We start from the raw sequence: 17,300 nt of genomic DNA, 5'->3' as shown, positions 1-17,300 counted from the left end.
ATCCACAACTGAATCTGTTCCTGTGACCCATTCAGGCTGTGCACTCCGCATCCTAAACTCCTACTTTTTTTTAAAAAGTCTTGGGGATTGGTAGGAGGAACACTGCTCTTTCTAGATATATATTAATAACTTCGATTGGTATGTTGTCAATATTTTCATATGACACATAATCTGTAAGGATTAGGAAATGTGAAGAGGAGAGTCATACACCTCTAGAGTATACAGGCTGTGGAATTGCCAGAGAAGCAACAGATGAAATGTACAATTTTAAAGAGGGTGCAGGACCAGAGGGACCTGGGTGTAACATGCTCGAATCACTGAAAGGCAGGGCAGTTTGTCAATGATTTAATATATGAGACTTTGTGTTTTAAACGTGATGAGTGCTATCGTAGAGCGGTCAAGCTGCTGTGGTCACATAGCAATTGCTCTCTTTAGGCACTACCCCTGAGTCTGTCATCAGGTTACACAAGAAATGGTGAGAAAGCTGGGATTCAATGAACATAGTTTTAAGATGATTGGCAGAAGTATCAAATGCAAAATGAAGGTAAGATTTCTTTTTTAATACATTTTATTTGAAAAAGGAGTTTAGGATGTGGGATATACAACCTGAAGAGGTAGTAAAGACACATTCAGTTCTGGTTTTCAGAAGAGATTTTGATATCACTTGAAGAGAGACCATTTTCAAGGTTATAACAATAGAGCTGAGAACTGGGACTTGCTAAATTGCATAAAGCTAATGGAGAAATACAGGCCAAAAAAACCTTACGTGTTGTAACCATTCTAAGACTCGATAATGTTGAGTGTTCAGTGGCAGCAGAAAAATTCACACTCCAGCTAATCTGCCAACTTGGATTAAAGTAAGCAGGGCTTGGAATGAGATCTTAGAATCGTCAGTGAATGTCAGCTGTGGCTCTGTCAGTAGCACTCTCATCTGCAAACCACAAGGTTCATGTCCCACTCAGGGCTTGAGCATAAAAATTAAAAAGGACATCCCAGTGTAGTGCTCAGGAAGTATTGCTTTTTGGATAAGATGTTAAAATACAGTCCAATCTGTCTACTTGGATAGGCATAATTCAAAGAACAGGACAATATTATCCCTCAATCAATATCCCAATAAAGATTATCTGGGTTAATGCAGATTGTGAGTATTTGCTGTGGTCATACTGGTTGCTTGCCTCTGGATTTATCAGATTGATGACTCATCAAATAAATACTTGATTGGCTGTAAAACATTTTGAGACATTTGGTGATTCTGAAAATTGCAATATTAATGCAATTTATATTTTCAAATTATATTTTGGTAATATTTTACTAGCTTTAAAGCAATTTGAGACAAACTTAAGCTGTGAAAAGTGCCTCATAAATCCCATTTACGTCAAATTGTCTGTCTGTCACATTAGCATGAAATACCATACTTTCGCAGATTCCATTTTTAACAAGATATATCCTTTAATTTTACCTTTGATAGAAACATGCGTTTAGCTCCACGAGTGGCTCATTGTAAGGATAATCCACATTGGCAACAGTTTTTCATTCCTGGGCTATCAACATCCCAAACAATACATTTACACAGGTCCAGATTTGAAAATTATGTTTCATGTTGGATTAGCTGTGACCACATGCAGGTTGAGAAATTAGCACATAAAGCCCTATACTACAATCTTTCTCATCTCTCAAGATGCTGCTTGCAACTTGTAAGCACAGATGGAGGGTGTCTGGATTTAGAAACAGAGAACAGCTGCTCCCTCAATTATAACTTGCAAAGGCAAATCATTTTGGACAAGACACAGAAGCCAGAACCAGCTGTTGTAAAGCTAAAATCAAGTGCAGTCTTGTTAACACCTGCAAAACTGTTTTCAAACATACACGTTTACACTAGCAGTGGTAAGATAGCCATTTAAAATGTCTGCGATTTACCTTTACATTCAAAGAAATGCTTCTCTAATGGACAATCTCAGTACAATCACATTTTGAACAAGTAATGTTTGTGTTGACTGAAAACTGTAAATACTGAGCAATAAGTTCTTGGAATGCTTCTTGTCACATTTGTCACTTCTCATTGCAGCCATTTTAGGCTGGAGGAGGAGAGGAAGACAGCCATTGTTCATTTCAAATATTTCTCTCTACCCTGAGAAAGACTAATAGGAGGAGTGGCAGTGTACTAAGCAACACTGATGTGAAAGACAACAAACGAGCTAGTTATTTTCATATAAGGACATGTGCTGGCTTTTAAATATATTTTGGGTCAAGCTTGCTAGCACATTTATATCATAATCTGACCCTAATCAGAGTGTTTTTAAAAAAATTCAAAGTTTTCAGTTACAGTAAATCTTTTGGATGCCAGTTACAACAGGCTTTTAGGGTACCAGTTCCTGGAGGTTAGCAAATTGATCCTGCAGGTAGTCCCTCTCCCGACAGAATCATCTATCGGTGACTGACAGATTCTTCACAAATCAATCAGATTAAAATGACACACAAGTTCTATGAGGAGCAGGTGATTCATTTTGCCATATTATTATCCAAGCAATGCGTGAAAATGACCCATTATGGAGAAAGTATTCATTTTATATTCTACCACTGTTGCATTCACAGAGCAATCTCAGACACATTTAGAGGTGTGGCAAGGAATCTTACAACTCTGAAGAATGACCTAACACTTTGAAAAAGCATAAAACTGTACAAGTCATCTAATCTGTTGAAATATAGAACCAAATGAATATTGCAAAAACAACTTGGTATTTTACAGAAGTGTTCCTTCCTTACACTTTTCAGATCCAATCTTCTTCTTTGAAAACATATTCTTATCTAAGTATGAAAGCAATTTTGTTTGTATATTGGAAAGAAGTGACCACAACAAACACACCGAGTTGCTATGTTTAAATATCATTTAAAGTATAATGTGTGCGAAATACACTTTAGAGAAAGTGAGACAAAACAGCAAGACAGTCATGTACCTAGCAAGATGATATTAGGTCTTGTAACATGATTATTCATAACTATGGAACTTTTTTGGCATCACATACTACTCATTAAGGGATGAAAATTGATGTAATTAAATCATGTCTAAGAACTTTGACAACATGATACTCTATGGTTTAGTTCCAAATCTAATATAATTCAATTCTAACATAGGAGGATGAAGAAACCTTCTCCAGCTGAAATGATGTCTCAATTACACTAATCAACACTCATCTGTAAATCAGAAACCAAGGGCAAAAATAGATCAAAGAAATCACCCAATAAATGGGACACTATTTAAGAATAACAAAATAAATTAGAAACTGTGATCAATGTCTGTGCAACTGAGAATAGTACGAAGGAACAGTAAAGCTAGAAAGGTACTCAGTATGTGGTTGTTCAGCAAAAGAAGGACAGGCAGCACTGACAATGTTATTCATTTTCAGAAGGGAAGGTGAAATTTCTAAAAAGAAATTACTGTACAGTCATTTGGGAATAGTTACCAAGAACTTATAATTAACAAAGAGTTTAAAGGAAATTTATAAATTTTCAGTGTGGAAAGAGACCATTTAGCTGATCATGTCTTTATTATCTACCAAGGAGCTAGTTCAAGTCCATTTTTTGTTGTTGATTAATCATGTTGTAAGTTTTTACCTTTCTCATTCTTTCAAGCAGTGAGCATCTCACCACCCTCTCAGTGAAAATAATTTTCCTTGAAATCCCGTCTAAACAATTTTCACTAAATCTATAATATGTCTTCCATATGGGACCTTATCAAAATCTATAAAGACTACATCAAATGAAAACAAATGCAAAATTGCTGATGAATCTTTCCAACGAACCCTCCACCTTAATCCACAGATGTTTGACTTACCTGCCATGACATTCCTTACCCATTAACCATTTCCTTACTGATTGATGATTGGGTTCAGATCACAAAGGGGTTTGGATAATGGAAGGGTCAACTTGCAGCATGAAATGGATATAAGGGAATTCTATTTCAAAACATTTTCCCACTAGAAACTGCCAGATGAGACATGCAATGCTCCTCATTACAGAAGACACTACTTTAACAAATTCTCTGTGATTGGACTTGGCTTTGAAGTTGAATGTCAAGTTAGATGTGGGCTGGATCAGATCTGACTTTAATAATAATTGCAGAAATTTTCTCAAGCAAGGGAAAGCTACATCTATGTTCACCTGAGAATAGCTAATCAGCAATTAACCAGATAAAGTAATACATTAGAGTGGGGCAGAAAAGATGGAATGATGGTCCAACAGATATGAGTGAATTGAAAGCTACTACTAAGACAGTGATCAGACCATTCTAACTAATTGTAAAGGAGGGGAATATGGATTTAATTGCAATCTTGGCATCACATACAAAGGTTTATGACGAAATTGTACAATGGATTTTTGATTAGTTGTGTGTATAGCGAAAGAAAATGTGAGAAAAATTAAAAACACAGGTTGTTTGCCTGGATTTCCATCACACATGGAATCCTCTGATTGTTGGAGTACACACAAAATTCTAAAATTCCTTGATCTTCCTCACCATCCTTCTCATGGGCCACAATAAATTGACTTGGGTACTCAACCTTTTTAAGCCAGTAGTGCTGTCCCTGAGGTTGAGGAGGACTGGTCAGTTCCAAAAAAATGTAAACTGCTATTTCCAAGATTTCAAGTCTTAAGCAAAAGCTATTTGGGGTTTGTTTTGTGGCAGTCTGTATCACAGTTCTCTGAAATTTATAAGACTTCCTTTTGACAAAAATATACTTTTGAGCTGGGAAGACATTGTGTGAATATCACACAGATTTTAGCTTTATGGTTTATAGCATAGAAAACAAGACTGAACTTAAAAATTTGACATAGCTACTCATTCCATTACAAATTGTGTTAAGGTGTAAACTACATGAAGCTATGAGTTAGCTCTTTGCTTCTAGCAGAAACTAAAGAGATCTTTCAGTGCAGCTGATTGAGTGCATATCCTTTTAAATAAAAGTTCATAGGTCTGAATGTCAGGGCCCACCTGCCACTTAAATCATTCCATTTCAATGGTGAATATTTCATCAGATTTCAGCCTTTGGCAGGAAGGCATTACAGTGAAGTGGTAGTCAAGAGGCCCAGCCAGTTGTAAAGGAGAATGAATGGTGGTAAATAGCCTGTAATTGAAGGGAAGTCCCGAAGAAGGGAACTAGCAATAATAACAACCAATCATATCCTTGAGATAACACTTCTCAGCTGAATTCTTTACAAAGAGTGAGAAGGTAAACCACACTATAAATCAAAATGTCACTTCACTTTATCCAGCACTGGGAGTGACATGGGTCGAGTGTTCATCTTTCCAACTGGATGGGGTTTAACAAGAATATCAGATTGGAAGCCTGGAATTCCACACCTTAAAATGCTTTAAGAAACATGCTTATCCTATTCATCCATGTTTTCTGATCATTCAATAAGATATTGGTTTTTAAGTCACTTTTGATGTTTTTTTTCCCTTTATGTGGGAAATTTCAGCAGACTCTGTATTTGTAAGGAATGCTGGCACCAGATTTATCAACGACATGCTGTAAGTATACAGTGCCAATGGTGTGTGATGTTTTAAAGGCTGCTTATAATCACAGAGCACATGGTTTTCTAAGGAGACCTGTTGAAAATGAAAGGTTTTTCTCAGTGTGAAGGGAGAGAGTTTCACTGTTGAAGAGTTTGATCACAACTCATTTAAAACATTGATTGCATGGCAGGTTAATTGGGCACATACTGTGAAATTCCAACATAAACATTCATTACGAAGAAATTACTCCAGCAATTCATCCCAGTTGTTTTCAAAACTTCTAGGTTGACCACCTCCCCTGCATTTTCCCACCCCCTCACATACACCACATGCACATGCTACCCACACTGAGAGACAGGAACCATCACATCGACAAATTATTTAGATAGGCACTTCAGAAGCCACAGCATAGTAGGCTACAGGCCAAGTGCTGGAAAATGGATTAGAATAGATAGGCGATTGGTGACCAGTGTGGGCTTAATGGACTGAAGTGCCTCTTCTTACGCTGTGATATTCTATGACTCTGAGAGTGGCTTGGAGGGGAACCTGCAGGTGGTGGTGTTCCTATGTACCAGCTACCCTTGTTCTTCGACAGTGTAGTGTTGCTTTGGAATATGCTATGTAAGGAGTCTCAGTGAATTTCCACAGTGCATCTTGTAAGCAGAACAGACTGCTGCTTCAGAACATCAGTTCTAGAGCGAATGAATATTTTTGGGTGTGGTGCCAACTAATTTGGCTGCTTTGTCCTGGATGGTATCAAGCTTTATGAGTGTTATTAGAGCTGCACCCATCCTGGCAAATGGGAATATTCTATCACACTCCTGATGAGCAATTTATAGATGGTGAATAGGCTTTGAGGAATCAGGAGGTGAATTACTCACCACAAGATTTCTAGCCTCTGACCTGCTCTTGCAACCACTGTACTTATATGGAGAATCGACGTTTCGGGCATAAGCCCTTCTTTATGAAATGTCAATTCTCCTGTTCCTTTGATGCTGCCTGACCTGCTGCGCTTTTCCAGCAACACATTTTTAAGCTCTGATCTCCAGCATCTGCAGTCCTCACTTTCTCCTACCGTACTTATATGGCTAGTTTAGTTTCCGGTCAATGGTATTCTTGTTGGAGATAGTCACTGTCTGTCACCTGTGTGGCACAAATGTTGCTTGCCACCCCAAACCTGATTATTGTCTAGGTCTTGTTGCATATGGCCACAATCTGTTCAGCATCTGAGGAGTTGTGAAATGGTGCAGTACATTGTGCAATCACTGGCAAACACCCCCACCATGGTGAAGGGCAGGTCATTGATGAAGCAGCTGAAGGTGGTTGGGCTTAAGACATTACGCTGAGAAACTCCTACAGATGTATTCTGGAGTTTAGATGATTGACCTCCAGCAACCAAAAACATCCTTCTTTGTGCCAGGAATGACTCAAACCAGTGGAGAAAATCACCCCCCGAACCTCATGTTGCCATTGACTCTAGTTTTGCTTGGGTTCCTTGATGCCACACTTAGAGTCAAATACAGGCTTAATATCAAGAGCAGTCACTCTTAATTCACCTTTGGAATACAGCACCTATGTTTGAATGAGGTCAGGAGTTGAGTGTCCCAGTCAAATCCAAACTGAGCATCCAAATATGATTCAGTCACACTCACCCTGCTGAGGAATCAACTTGGAGACAATAGGAACCAGCATGGAGTGGGATTGGCTGCTGATTAGTCACTTCCCCATGCTACAGAAAACCAACCAAATTTAAGAGGGAGATTAACCCTGTGACTTCAGGATTTAAGATTTAAGTTGAGTATTATTGCCAACTTGAGGAAAATGGGGGATTTTAAGCAAGTAGCTGAAAAGGGGTTGCTGGAAAAGTGCAGCAGGTCAGGCAGCATCCAAGGAGCAGGAGAATCGACGTTTTGGGCATAAGCCCTTCTTCAGGAATGATTCCAACATCTGCAGTCCTCACTTTCTCCGAGAAGATTTTAAGCGAGTAGTCCAAGTTGTTAGTGGTTTTAAGAGTTTGTGACTTTGCCATTCTTAGGAATTTTGTAAAGTACTTTTTGTTTTTATGTAAAACAAAATGGTGACAGAAGTCATTATACAAGCTTGGGGGCAATAAAATGAGGGACAGGTCAATTGGGAGGAGTTATTATGATAACTTCAAAAACCTTTAATCTCATATTACATGGTTCTTCATTTTGTGTTTGTCCATGTGCTTAATTCAACGTCTGGGACAATATCACATGGACTGAATCGAATTGAGTGAAGAGTCGCGTCTGTGATGATGGGGGCCTCTGGAGGATGTCAACGGATCATTCACTTTGTACCTCTGGCTGAGAGTTGTTTCAAATCTTTTAGCCTTATCTTTTGTAACCCATACCACCCCAACCACCCACTCTATGGCTCCTCTGTAGACACTCAATCAACAGCTATCACAGAGAGACTTTAGGGACCATATGGTAATGAAATAGTACAACATCCCTAAAATCTAATTCAGCTTTACACTATCTCTATACACTACAGACTTGGTACTGAAAAAAAAACTTCCCACTCCTGAAATCATCAAAGTTTAAAAATCATATATAGCTACTTAAACCGCAATGCATATCCCTAATCATTTAATAGCCTCTTTAAACTGTCACTCAAATTGTAAACTCAGGAACCCCTGCTAAGATAATTCTAGCTTTTGAAACTTTAGTACAGAACAGCTGTAAGCAAAATCTCAAAGGACTGTTGAAATTATTCAAACAGATGCTCCAACATCTAACCTGTCAATCAAAGCAGTCAGTTTGAGTTTTTTTGACAATCACTGATACCTGCAGTCAGTTTTCTTTACACTTGAAATGGTAAGTCATTTGAAAAATTCAAATCATGACAGTTAAACAAATTTCACCTCCCACACATTCACTCAATAAATTTTGATTCCACACGACAGGCCCTTGCAATGGGCAAAATGGAGTCTACTTGAACTCAGCACTAAGGACAAATGGTTCTCCTGAGCTTGGGTTTCTCCCTTTCGTGTGCCATGTCCAATCCTCTTTCCCTTCCCATCAAAAATGATATCTGTTGAAAAAAGGATTGTGACTTCCACATCCAGGTGCTGCCATCGTTTTGAAGATTCATTCAGTCAGGAAGACTCTGCAAAAATCTGCCCTAGCTCTTTTTTTTAGATTAGATTACTTACAGTGTGGAAACAAGCCCTTCGGCCCAACAAGTCCACACCGACCCGCCGAAGCGCAACCCACCCATACCTTACATTTACCCCTTACCTAACACTACGGGCAATTTAGCATGGCCAATTCACCTGACCCACACATCTTTGTGACTGTGGGAGGAAACCGGAGCACCCGGAGGAAACCCACGCAGACACGGGGAGAACGTGCAAACTCCACACAGTCAGTCGCCTGAGTCGGGAAATGAACCCGGGTCTCAGGCGCTGTGAGACAGCAGTGCTAACCACTGTGCCACCGTGCTGCCCGAAGCATCAAACGTGTGCCACTGCTATAATGTATGTAGTCGTACTTAAAACATAAGAGAACTTGCTATTAACCTCTAAGATCTGCGTTTAACTAGAGTGTAATTAAATTATGTAATAATACTCTCTCTCTCTTTGAGATAGAGTTGAAGTAAAATTGCCTTGGTTAGACTTAAGGAGGAGAAAGTGAAGACTGCAGATGCTGGAGATCAGAGTCAGAGAGTGTGGTGCTGAAAAAGCACAGCCAGTCAGGTAGCAACCAAGGAGCATTGCTGATGAAGGGCTTGTGCTTGAAACATCAATTCTCCTGCTCCTCATATGGTGCCTGATTGGCTGTGCTTTTCCAGCACCACACTCTGCGACCTTGGTTAGACTTGGCCCAGTTCACAGTAGTTTGCACTAATTTGTTAACCTCCTTATCAAAGAGGTCATGGGGAATGAATGTGGGAATTTGTAATGTTACATGAGTAGGAAATGTTCTCCTGAGGTCAGGTTTATGACATCTTTCAGTGTAATATTGTTAAAGATTTATCTACTGCCACACTTGAAGTGATAGTATTTAGAGGTGCTATAGTGCATAGTATAGGAGAAAGTAATCATGGTCACTTTCACCTAAAAATCCAATGACTACATTAAACAATAAAATTACCATCACATTATTTATCCTTACAGATTTGCAATAATACAAAAGTTGCTTTGACTCCAAACATTAAAAACTCCCTAAAATAAAAGAAAAAGTTGCAAATGTTGGAGATCTGAAACAAAAACTCAGCAGTTCTGACAGCATCTGTCAAAAGAAAGCAGAGTTAACATTTCCAGCCCAGTGGTCCTTCATCATTATTTTTTATAATAGTGATGTTGAACAGGTCCTGAGCTTGTTAATTTTGGGGATAATGATTGCTGGGAAATATTAACTGCAATAGTTACCTGTAAGCAGACAACACGTGAATTACTTGCTTCAAGACTTCAACAAACCTGTAAACCATTTATGTCTGACAGAAACGAAGTGCATCAAATGTAACCTATAATAACAGTCTTATAGTACTGCATCAAAAGATTCAGTTCAGCATTTTTTTGCATTCCAAGGTCGAGGGGAACAAATTTAAAACAAATAGCTTTGCAAAGTCTAGGAAACACATAAAAAACATACGACTGGCCTATTGTGTTTTAAAGTGCACCTTGTAGCAGTTATGGAAAACCAGCTGAGCAAATCAGTTGTAAATTCTCTCTCACTCAACCACTCTAATCATGCCAAGGATGATAACTCCACCTGCACAGACTGTGGTGCTTAATAGATAATTCAAAGATTAAGATAAATATAATTATATTATATTTTATAATACAAATATATTATAAAAGTATGGAACATGTAAATTTCTAAAACCATAATGACAGCTAAATGGTTAAAAAAAAGTTAAATGTTTTCAAGAAATAATTAAGTCTTACGTACCTTGAGTAAACAAAAAAGTACATGCAATCTGAAATGGGAGTACGAGAGTCATCATGACAGAACTGAAAACAAAACAAATGTAAATAATTCAAGCATCTTTACATGTTCACATCTTTGCTTTTAGGAAGCTATGATAAATTTTCAAATCATTTTAAAATAGGTAAAAAAAAATTTAAAAAGAAACTGAAAAGATTTGCTTTAATTTAGTAAAGTACCTATCATGTCCATTAGGCATTCCAAACCACTTTTGAAGTCATATTTCTTTTGTAGAAAATCAAAACAGCTAATTTTAAATACAGCAAGTTGCCACAAACATCAAATGAGATAGTAACTAATCAATCTGTTTTGATAGTGTTGAGGGATAAGAATTGTCCAGACAACTACTTCTGTTTTCTTCTTGCCATGGATTCTTTTACATCCAGGTACCTTTTAAGACCTTTTGCTCCTCTTTTGGTGCTATATTGAAGTGTTAAGCCAGAATGGATACTAAAATGGGACTTAACCCACAGGCTCTGTCTCAAAAATGAGGATTTCACCAATTGAGCCATTAGAACATAAGCCAGCAGACACTTACATCTCAGATTGCTTCACATTAAATTAGTTAAAAATATGGATCCTGTTTAATGTTATGACATATTTGACATTAATGTTTCTGATTCCAGGACTACTTTCAGAGTTAATTTATGGTCCTCGGGAACAGGACCATACTTATCATACTGTGAAAAAGATGGAAAGCTTTTCAAGCGGCACAGTGGTTAGCACTGCTGCCTCACAGTGCCAGAGACCCAGGTTCAATTCCCGCCTCAGGCAACTGTCCGTGTGGAGTTTGCACATTCTCCCCGTGTCTGCGTGGGTTTCCTCCAGGTTCTCCAATTTCTTCCCACAATCCAAAGATGTGCAGGTTAGGTGAATTGACCATGCTAAATTGCCCGTAGTGTTAGCTGAAGGAGTAAATGTAGAGGAATGGGTCTGGGTGGGTTGCTCTTCGGACTTGTTGGGCCGAAGGGCCTGTTTCCACACTGTAAGTAATCTAATCTAAGCTACATATCTTGAAATGTGTAATTAGTTAGAAATTACCTTTTCAAAGGAGCAGAGCGTTTAGTTTCACTCTTTCACAACACATTTTCTGATATTTAACTGTCAAATAGAAATCACACAGTACTTAAAACATGGCTGAACCTTTTACCATTCCAGGTAAAAAATCAAGAAATTTAATCAAATACAGAACATTTCTGCTGCACAAGCAGTTGTTCGTAATTTACATGGCATAATGCAGGAGTGATTACAAAGTGCTGTCATAAAATGTGAATCAAATATTAAGGACACTGAAAGCATTTTCACCATCATAATAAGCACTTCAATAAATGAGACTGCTTCTTTGTGAAGAACGTGTGCATTTTGAGATGTGACATTTTAAAAAGAATCACCACCAGGAAGGTATGTTTGATACTGAGAAGGAAGAAAGTAAACAGGCAAATGTTACATCTTCTGCAATTGCAGGGGAAGGTGCCGTGAGGCTGTGGGGATGTGTTATGAGTAAAGGAGGAGTGGCTCAGAATGTCCTGGAGGCACAGTTCCTGCAGAAGGCTGATAAGGCGAGGGGAGGGCAATAGGTGACTGATGGTGGCATCCTATTGGAGGTGGTGAAAATAGTGGCTTATGATCCTATAGATGTAGATGCTGATGGGTGAGGACCAGAGGGACTCTGTTGCTGCTGTGGGAGGGAGGAGAGGACTTGAGATCTGAAGTGTGGGAGATGGGTTGGACTCAGCCGAGGGCCCTACCAACCATGGTGTTGGAGAATCCTTGGTTGAGGAAGAAGGTAGACATTTCAGAAGCCCCCTTCTTTGCCCATCTAATTTTCCCACTCTGTGTAAACTAAAATCCTCTGTGATTTTTGCTAGTCCTGTCTGAATAAATTCCCATTAATTATTTGTATATACCAAGTCTACCACATGTTTACTGTTAAGACGGCTGTGTAACACTCCCACAAGTCTCTTCTTGCCTTTATCATTTCTCATCTTTGCTCAAACTACGTCTCTGTCCCAATTTCCTGAACTTGGGTATCCCTCTTCAGTTCTGTCCTTCCAAAATTTCATCCATTCATTAAATCTTTGTCTTCCTTCAGTGAAGTCTCTGCAATGGGCATCAGATCATACTTACTTATTTCGATTTGTGTCATCAGTTTTCCTGCTTCGTTTTCAATGCTATGGGCATTCAGATACAGAGCCTTTAATTTGGTCCTTTGTTTTATAATCTAAGCAAGCATTGGCCAAAACAAACTGGAGAAACGGATCTTCAAGAATGTTGACCCTTGCCCACTAAAACAATTTTGCAAACTTATTTCACCTCCAGACATTATTTGCATAAAATCTGTTTTCACTCACACTGGTTCTCAGTCTAACAACCCCCCAGGTCATATTAAATATAAACTTACATGTGTCATCAAAATCACTCCATAGACTTCTTCCCGCCTCATACCTCCTCCACACTCTGACTTTGCAGCGTAAAACACTTTTGCTTCAATCCTGCAGAGTTGACAGATCCTTCGGCTACATTAAGCCCATTCTTTGAAACACAATACATTACGCACCTCACCTCTCCCAACTACTTCAAAAAGTCTTCTCAAAGTCTATAATTTCATCCCTAATCCACCCATCTATAACTTTTCAATTTTTCCACGTCCATTTATAAGTCTCTTGGATTTTTGAGTTAAAGGCACAATGCAAATGTAAGCTGTCACTACTGTTACTACGTTTTATAAATATCAGCCAAACCCTTCAGTGAGAATTTTCCTCCTGCAGATCAATTTTTTTATGTAATAGAATATACAGTTACAAGTTGTATTAGCCACTTAAAATAAATAAATATAATCTGATCAATAACACACCATTATATCTGGTGAAGCATTGGTATGAGGAGAATGTTAATAATAGTTGGAAGTGGTGCCATAGTGGTGTTCAGGAAAAACTTTAACAATCAGCCATGATACCCACAGGGCAGAATCAAACATTTAAGAGATTCCCAGAAGAGTTATATTTATGTTGTTTGTCTATATTACATAATTTATGGGTGAAAGTATTAGTTTAAATTTTAACATTGGAATTGAAGCTCCAGAATTTTCACAAGGAGAAAATGCAATCTATAATCCCACTTGAAGAAATAACTATACGCCATTCAAGCCATTGTTAATTTGGAGATGGCAAGTCAGTGCACTGATTTGACTGTGCACTTTCATTATGTATTTTCAAACATGTTATGAGTTGACTTGCACTCTCTGCTTCAACTGTATAAATACACACCAGGAAATATGTATAATTTGCAGCAGTTTTGCTTTAAGATTTTTGGAGGATGTGGTATTTATTCCAATGAATGTAATGTTACATAACATGATCATGGATTTCACAAGAGGACATAATAATGGGAAGCATCTTCAGGGTTATTATGCTGTTGTCTGCCTTTCTTATGACATTGTTTGTAATTAAGTGGTTTAAAAAGTTGCCATTTTGCTGACTCTGAGTTGAATCGGAAATCCAATGGTTTTAATCTTAGGACAATGCCCAACTTTTAAATACTTCTGAATTGGCTCTTTGAAGAAATACAAAAAATGCTGATACACTAGCTTTAATATGGACTTATTCATTAAAGCAGAGGTAACGTGATTCTTGCAATGCTCATTAATTACCGACCTAAACATGTTTTTCCAGAGTACAGCAGTAATCTAATGTGTGATTAAGCACTGTCAAGCTTCATATATCAGTTCATAAGAAAATAAATTCTTCCCAGTGATCTATCTTAAAGAAATCCCTGGTTTAAACAGCTTAACCATTCAAATGGCTTGCTAATTATTAGATCGCACGATGTTTCCTGGCTACGTTGTCACATGGGGTTAATCTGTATCAAAAACATTTTTACAATTATCCAAAAAGCATAGGTTTCTTGGACAACTTTGACTAGCCCCCAGCTGTTAAAGATGTTTTGGCTTAAATAGGTCATGTGCACAAACCTCTTCTGCTTATATTCGTGACAGTTTGTTCCCGGGCAGGCAGAACATGCTTCTGACACGGGTCAATGGACCGGTTCCCTCTGTGGAATTCCGCCTCTCTGGCTTGCAATGTTTCTCTTCCCCTATCAGTGCAGAGAGTTTCATTCCTCCAAGAATCTGTGCACACAAATGCTTGTTTCTTCAGCACCTCCCAATGGTCATTTCTTGTCTGCCCGACGTGAACTAACAGTTCACAAAGTCAGGGGGAGCAGATTTAGGACTGAGTTGAGGAGGAACTTCTTCACCCAAAGAATTTGTGAATTTGTGGAATTCCCTGGTGTAGCCAGAGGTCCGGTGTTAATTTGAAACCAGGAGGGGTTTCATTGACTGCGAGTTGTACAGCAGAGATGCGGGCGGCGCACTGTATTATCCGTGTTATTCTGCCCAGTGTAGCCTTCAGAAGTGACAACGGCTGACCGGCAGCTGACATGGAATGTTACAAACGATCACTCAAACCCCTGAGTTCAACTTATTTCCATAAACTACTCGCAGCAAAGGCTCACCTTTCAAAATGTGTTACGAGCGGACAGGTGCTGCTTCTCAAATGCGTTCACTCCAAAGAGACTCTCTGTCCGGCAAATTCTAACATCAGCTCTATCTGTCTGGAGAGGTTAGGATTAGCGCCGTGACTATAGGGGCAAAATTTCAAAATAAATAATACATTTTTTAAAAAAAACAGCACTTTGCATTCATTTCAAAGGTGACAAGAGTTTAATTCAACAAAGCCACCATTGACTTCGTTCCTTCCTCGCCTTTAGCGGGGGAATTAAGATTCAGATGAGAATACTTCTCAGGAGTGCCGTTCTGTTGCTGTCCCTCTGTCAAGGACGGGGCAAGTATGCATTAAATCTTTAAATGACAATGATAAATGTAAATGGGACTAAGATCTGCTCCTAGAGTGAAATTATAACCACAGCAATTCCTCCCTTTAAACAGCGTATAGTCGATATAGTTCCTATCAACTCATTAAATCACTGAGATGGAATCAATGTTGATAAATGCGTTCTTTTGGGGGTGTTTGTTAATTTTGGAGGTGCTGTCATGTTATCAATGACAACAAGGCGCACGGTCCCTGCTTCAATCTTCCCACAGAGAGTAAACAACCTGGGTGACCCCAATGACACCGGATTCCAAACCACCAGCACGGTCTCACAACAAATCCGAGACGCAGAGTAATCGATGATCGCTCACTTGATGAGTGTGCCGCTGCTGGGGGGCTTTCGGACACAGAGTTCCCGAGCCGACTCAGTCTGGCCATAACTCTTGTTACTCACAGTTTAAAGTGTAAACGACTTAAATTTGCATTCCCAAATGGCTACCATTAAACGGATACAATTCACTCACCATTGGAGGTTTCGGACAAGCGGGCCAGCCCGGCGTTTGGAATCGCTCTGTTTGTTTGCAGAGTTGAGCTGAGTAAAGCCGTGAGCCCCGCACCTTCCTCTTCCGGATGGCGTCAGGGTTATCTTTAGTTAAAGAGGCGCATTTCAGATCAGCCCCACTGTCAGCTTTCATTGCACTTCAACAAAAGCAACTTCGGAGTTGCTGAGAAGAATCATTGCGAACTCGAAACCTCAACTGTGTTTTTCTCTCTTCCCCCAGCCGCTGCCAGACCTGCTGAGTTTCTCCAGCAATTTCTGTTTTTATGTTGCGCTGTAGTTGTGCAATCTCAAGACCCCGTGATGCATTATGCCTGAAACGTCGATTCTCCTGCTCCTCGGATGCTGTCTGTTCCAGCACCACCCTCTGGCCTCTGACCTCCCAACATCTGCAGTCCTCACATTCTCCCAGGTGGCTCGTGAATACCCTAATGTGGATTTCCCGAGGAAGGGCTTTTGCCCGAAACATCGATTTTCCTGCTCCTTGGATGCTGCCTGACCTGCTGTGCTTTTCCAGCACCATTCTAATCTCCAGCATCTGCAGTACCCACTTCTGCCTAATACCCTAATGTGGTAGCCCATCTGTAAATTGACTTGGAATTTCCCAGCACTGAACTCCTGACCTTGGGGTCAGTTGTTAGGAAAAGTGTCAAGAAAGGCTGAACCAGTTTATTGGGGGGGCGGAAACAATGCCTAAGTTCACAGTCCACTAGTGGGCTTCCTCCCACTCAACCTCAAATACACACACATTACCTGAACTGATGAATGTTTCCAATATTTTGTTGCTATTAGATTTCAAACATCTACTGTATTTTGCTTTTGTACTCTTTAGTTTGCCCTTGGCATCTTTTAATGTAAAGCAACATTGCCTGTCAGCAATATTTTTGCTCTTTCCCACGTGGTGAGAGTGCTGAATGGGGTCTTAACAAATGTTCCACTTCACTCCTTTACTCAAAGTGGCATTGCCAGACATCACCCGAACAATAGAGATTCTTATCTAGCTATAGATAGTGTAGCCGATAGGTTGTTCTTCTACTTTGAATGAAAATGCTAACCCTGGTGCATAAATATCTGAGTGAAGTATGGAACTCAGGTGGGTGCTGCATCTGGCAATAGTCCAACTGGTCCCCAAACCCCAATCTTGGATGGCTTCAGGACACCTCATCATTATTTGTTGTGAAGGTCTTACATAAAGCTTCAGGTAATGTCAAAGCTTGAGGAATTTCCTTTCCATTCTTATTTCTTTTCTAGGCCCTGACAGCTAAGTCAGAAGGGCATATCTCATGGTCCATTACATTCATGTGCAAAAGCCTCCCAACTAGGTAAAGATATCCTGTCGTAGGGATTCTGTTGATAAAATGTCCTCTGGCAAATGAACTGTAATATTTTTCTTTCAGTGAACCTGATCTCTTGATAGAAGTTATATCAATGTTTAGTCTGTCCAG

At 39.3% G+C, this 17,300-nt stretch overlaps 1 protein-coding gene across 4 annotated transcripts in view; it reads right to left on the bottom strand.

The window, feature by feature from the left end:
• The window catches only part of vwa2 (von Willebrand factor A domain containing 2), a 71,576-nt gene extending 55,431 nt beyond the window's left edge, over window positions 1-16,145 (bottom strand). Inside the window, exons 1-3 of one of the 4 annotated variants that reach the window (XM_060842120.1) lie at window positions 15,821-16,145; window positions 14,980-15,105; window positions 10,432-10,493 (exon numbers count right to left, since the gene is read on the bottom strand). In XM_060842120.1, coding sequence (XP_060698103.1) covers window positions 10,432-10,486 — 55 coding nt within the window. In that variant the 5' untranslated portion in view covers window positions 10,487-10,493; window positions 14,980-15,105; window positions 15,821-16,145. Of the gene's footprint in view, window positions 1-10,431; window positions 10,494-14,437; window positions 14,945-14,979; window positions 15,106-15,820 lie in introns of those variants that run through there. The other 3 variants (XM_060842121.1, XM_060842122.1, XM_060842123.1) reach the window with 3 other exon arrangements.
• Window positions 16,146-17,300: the final 1,155 nt, after the last annotated feature.

Source organism: Hemiscyllium ocellatum, chromosome 22 (assembly GCF_020745735.1).
Source record: "Hemiscyllium ocellatum isolate sHemOce1 chromosome 22, sHemOce1.pat.X.cur, whole genome shotgun sequence".
In the NCBI taxonomy this organism is placed as follows: Eukaryota; Metazoa; Chordata; class Chondrichthyes; order Orectolobiformes; family Hemiscylliidae; genus Hemiscyllium; species Hemiscyllium ocellatum.
The sequence above is the reverse complement of the archived record's forward strand: the minus strand, read 5'-3'. Positions and strand labels throughout refer to the sequence as shown.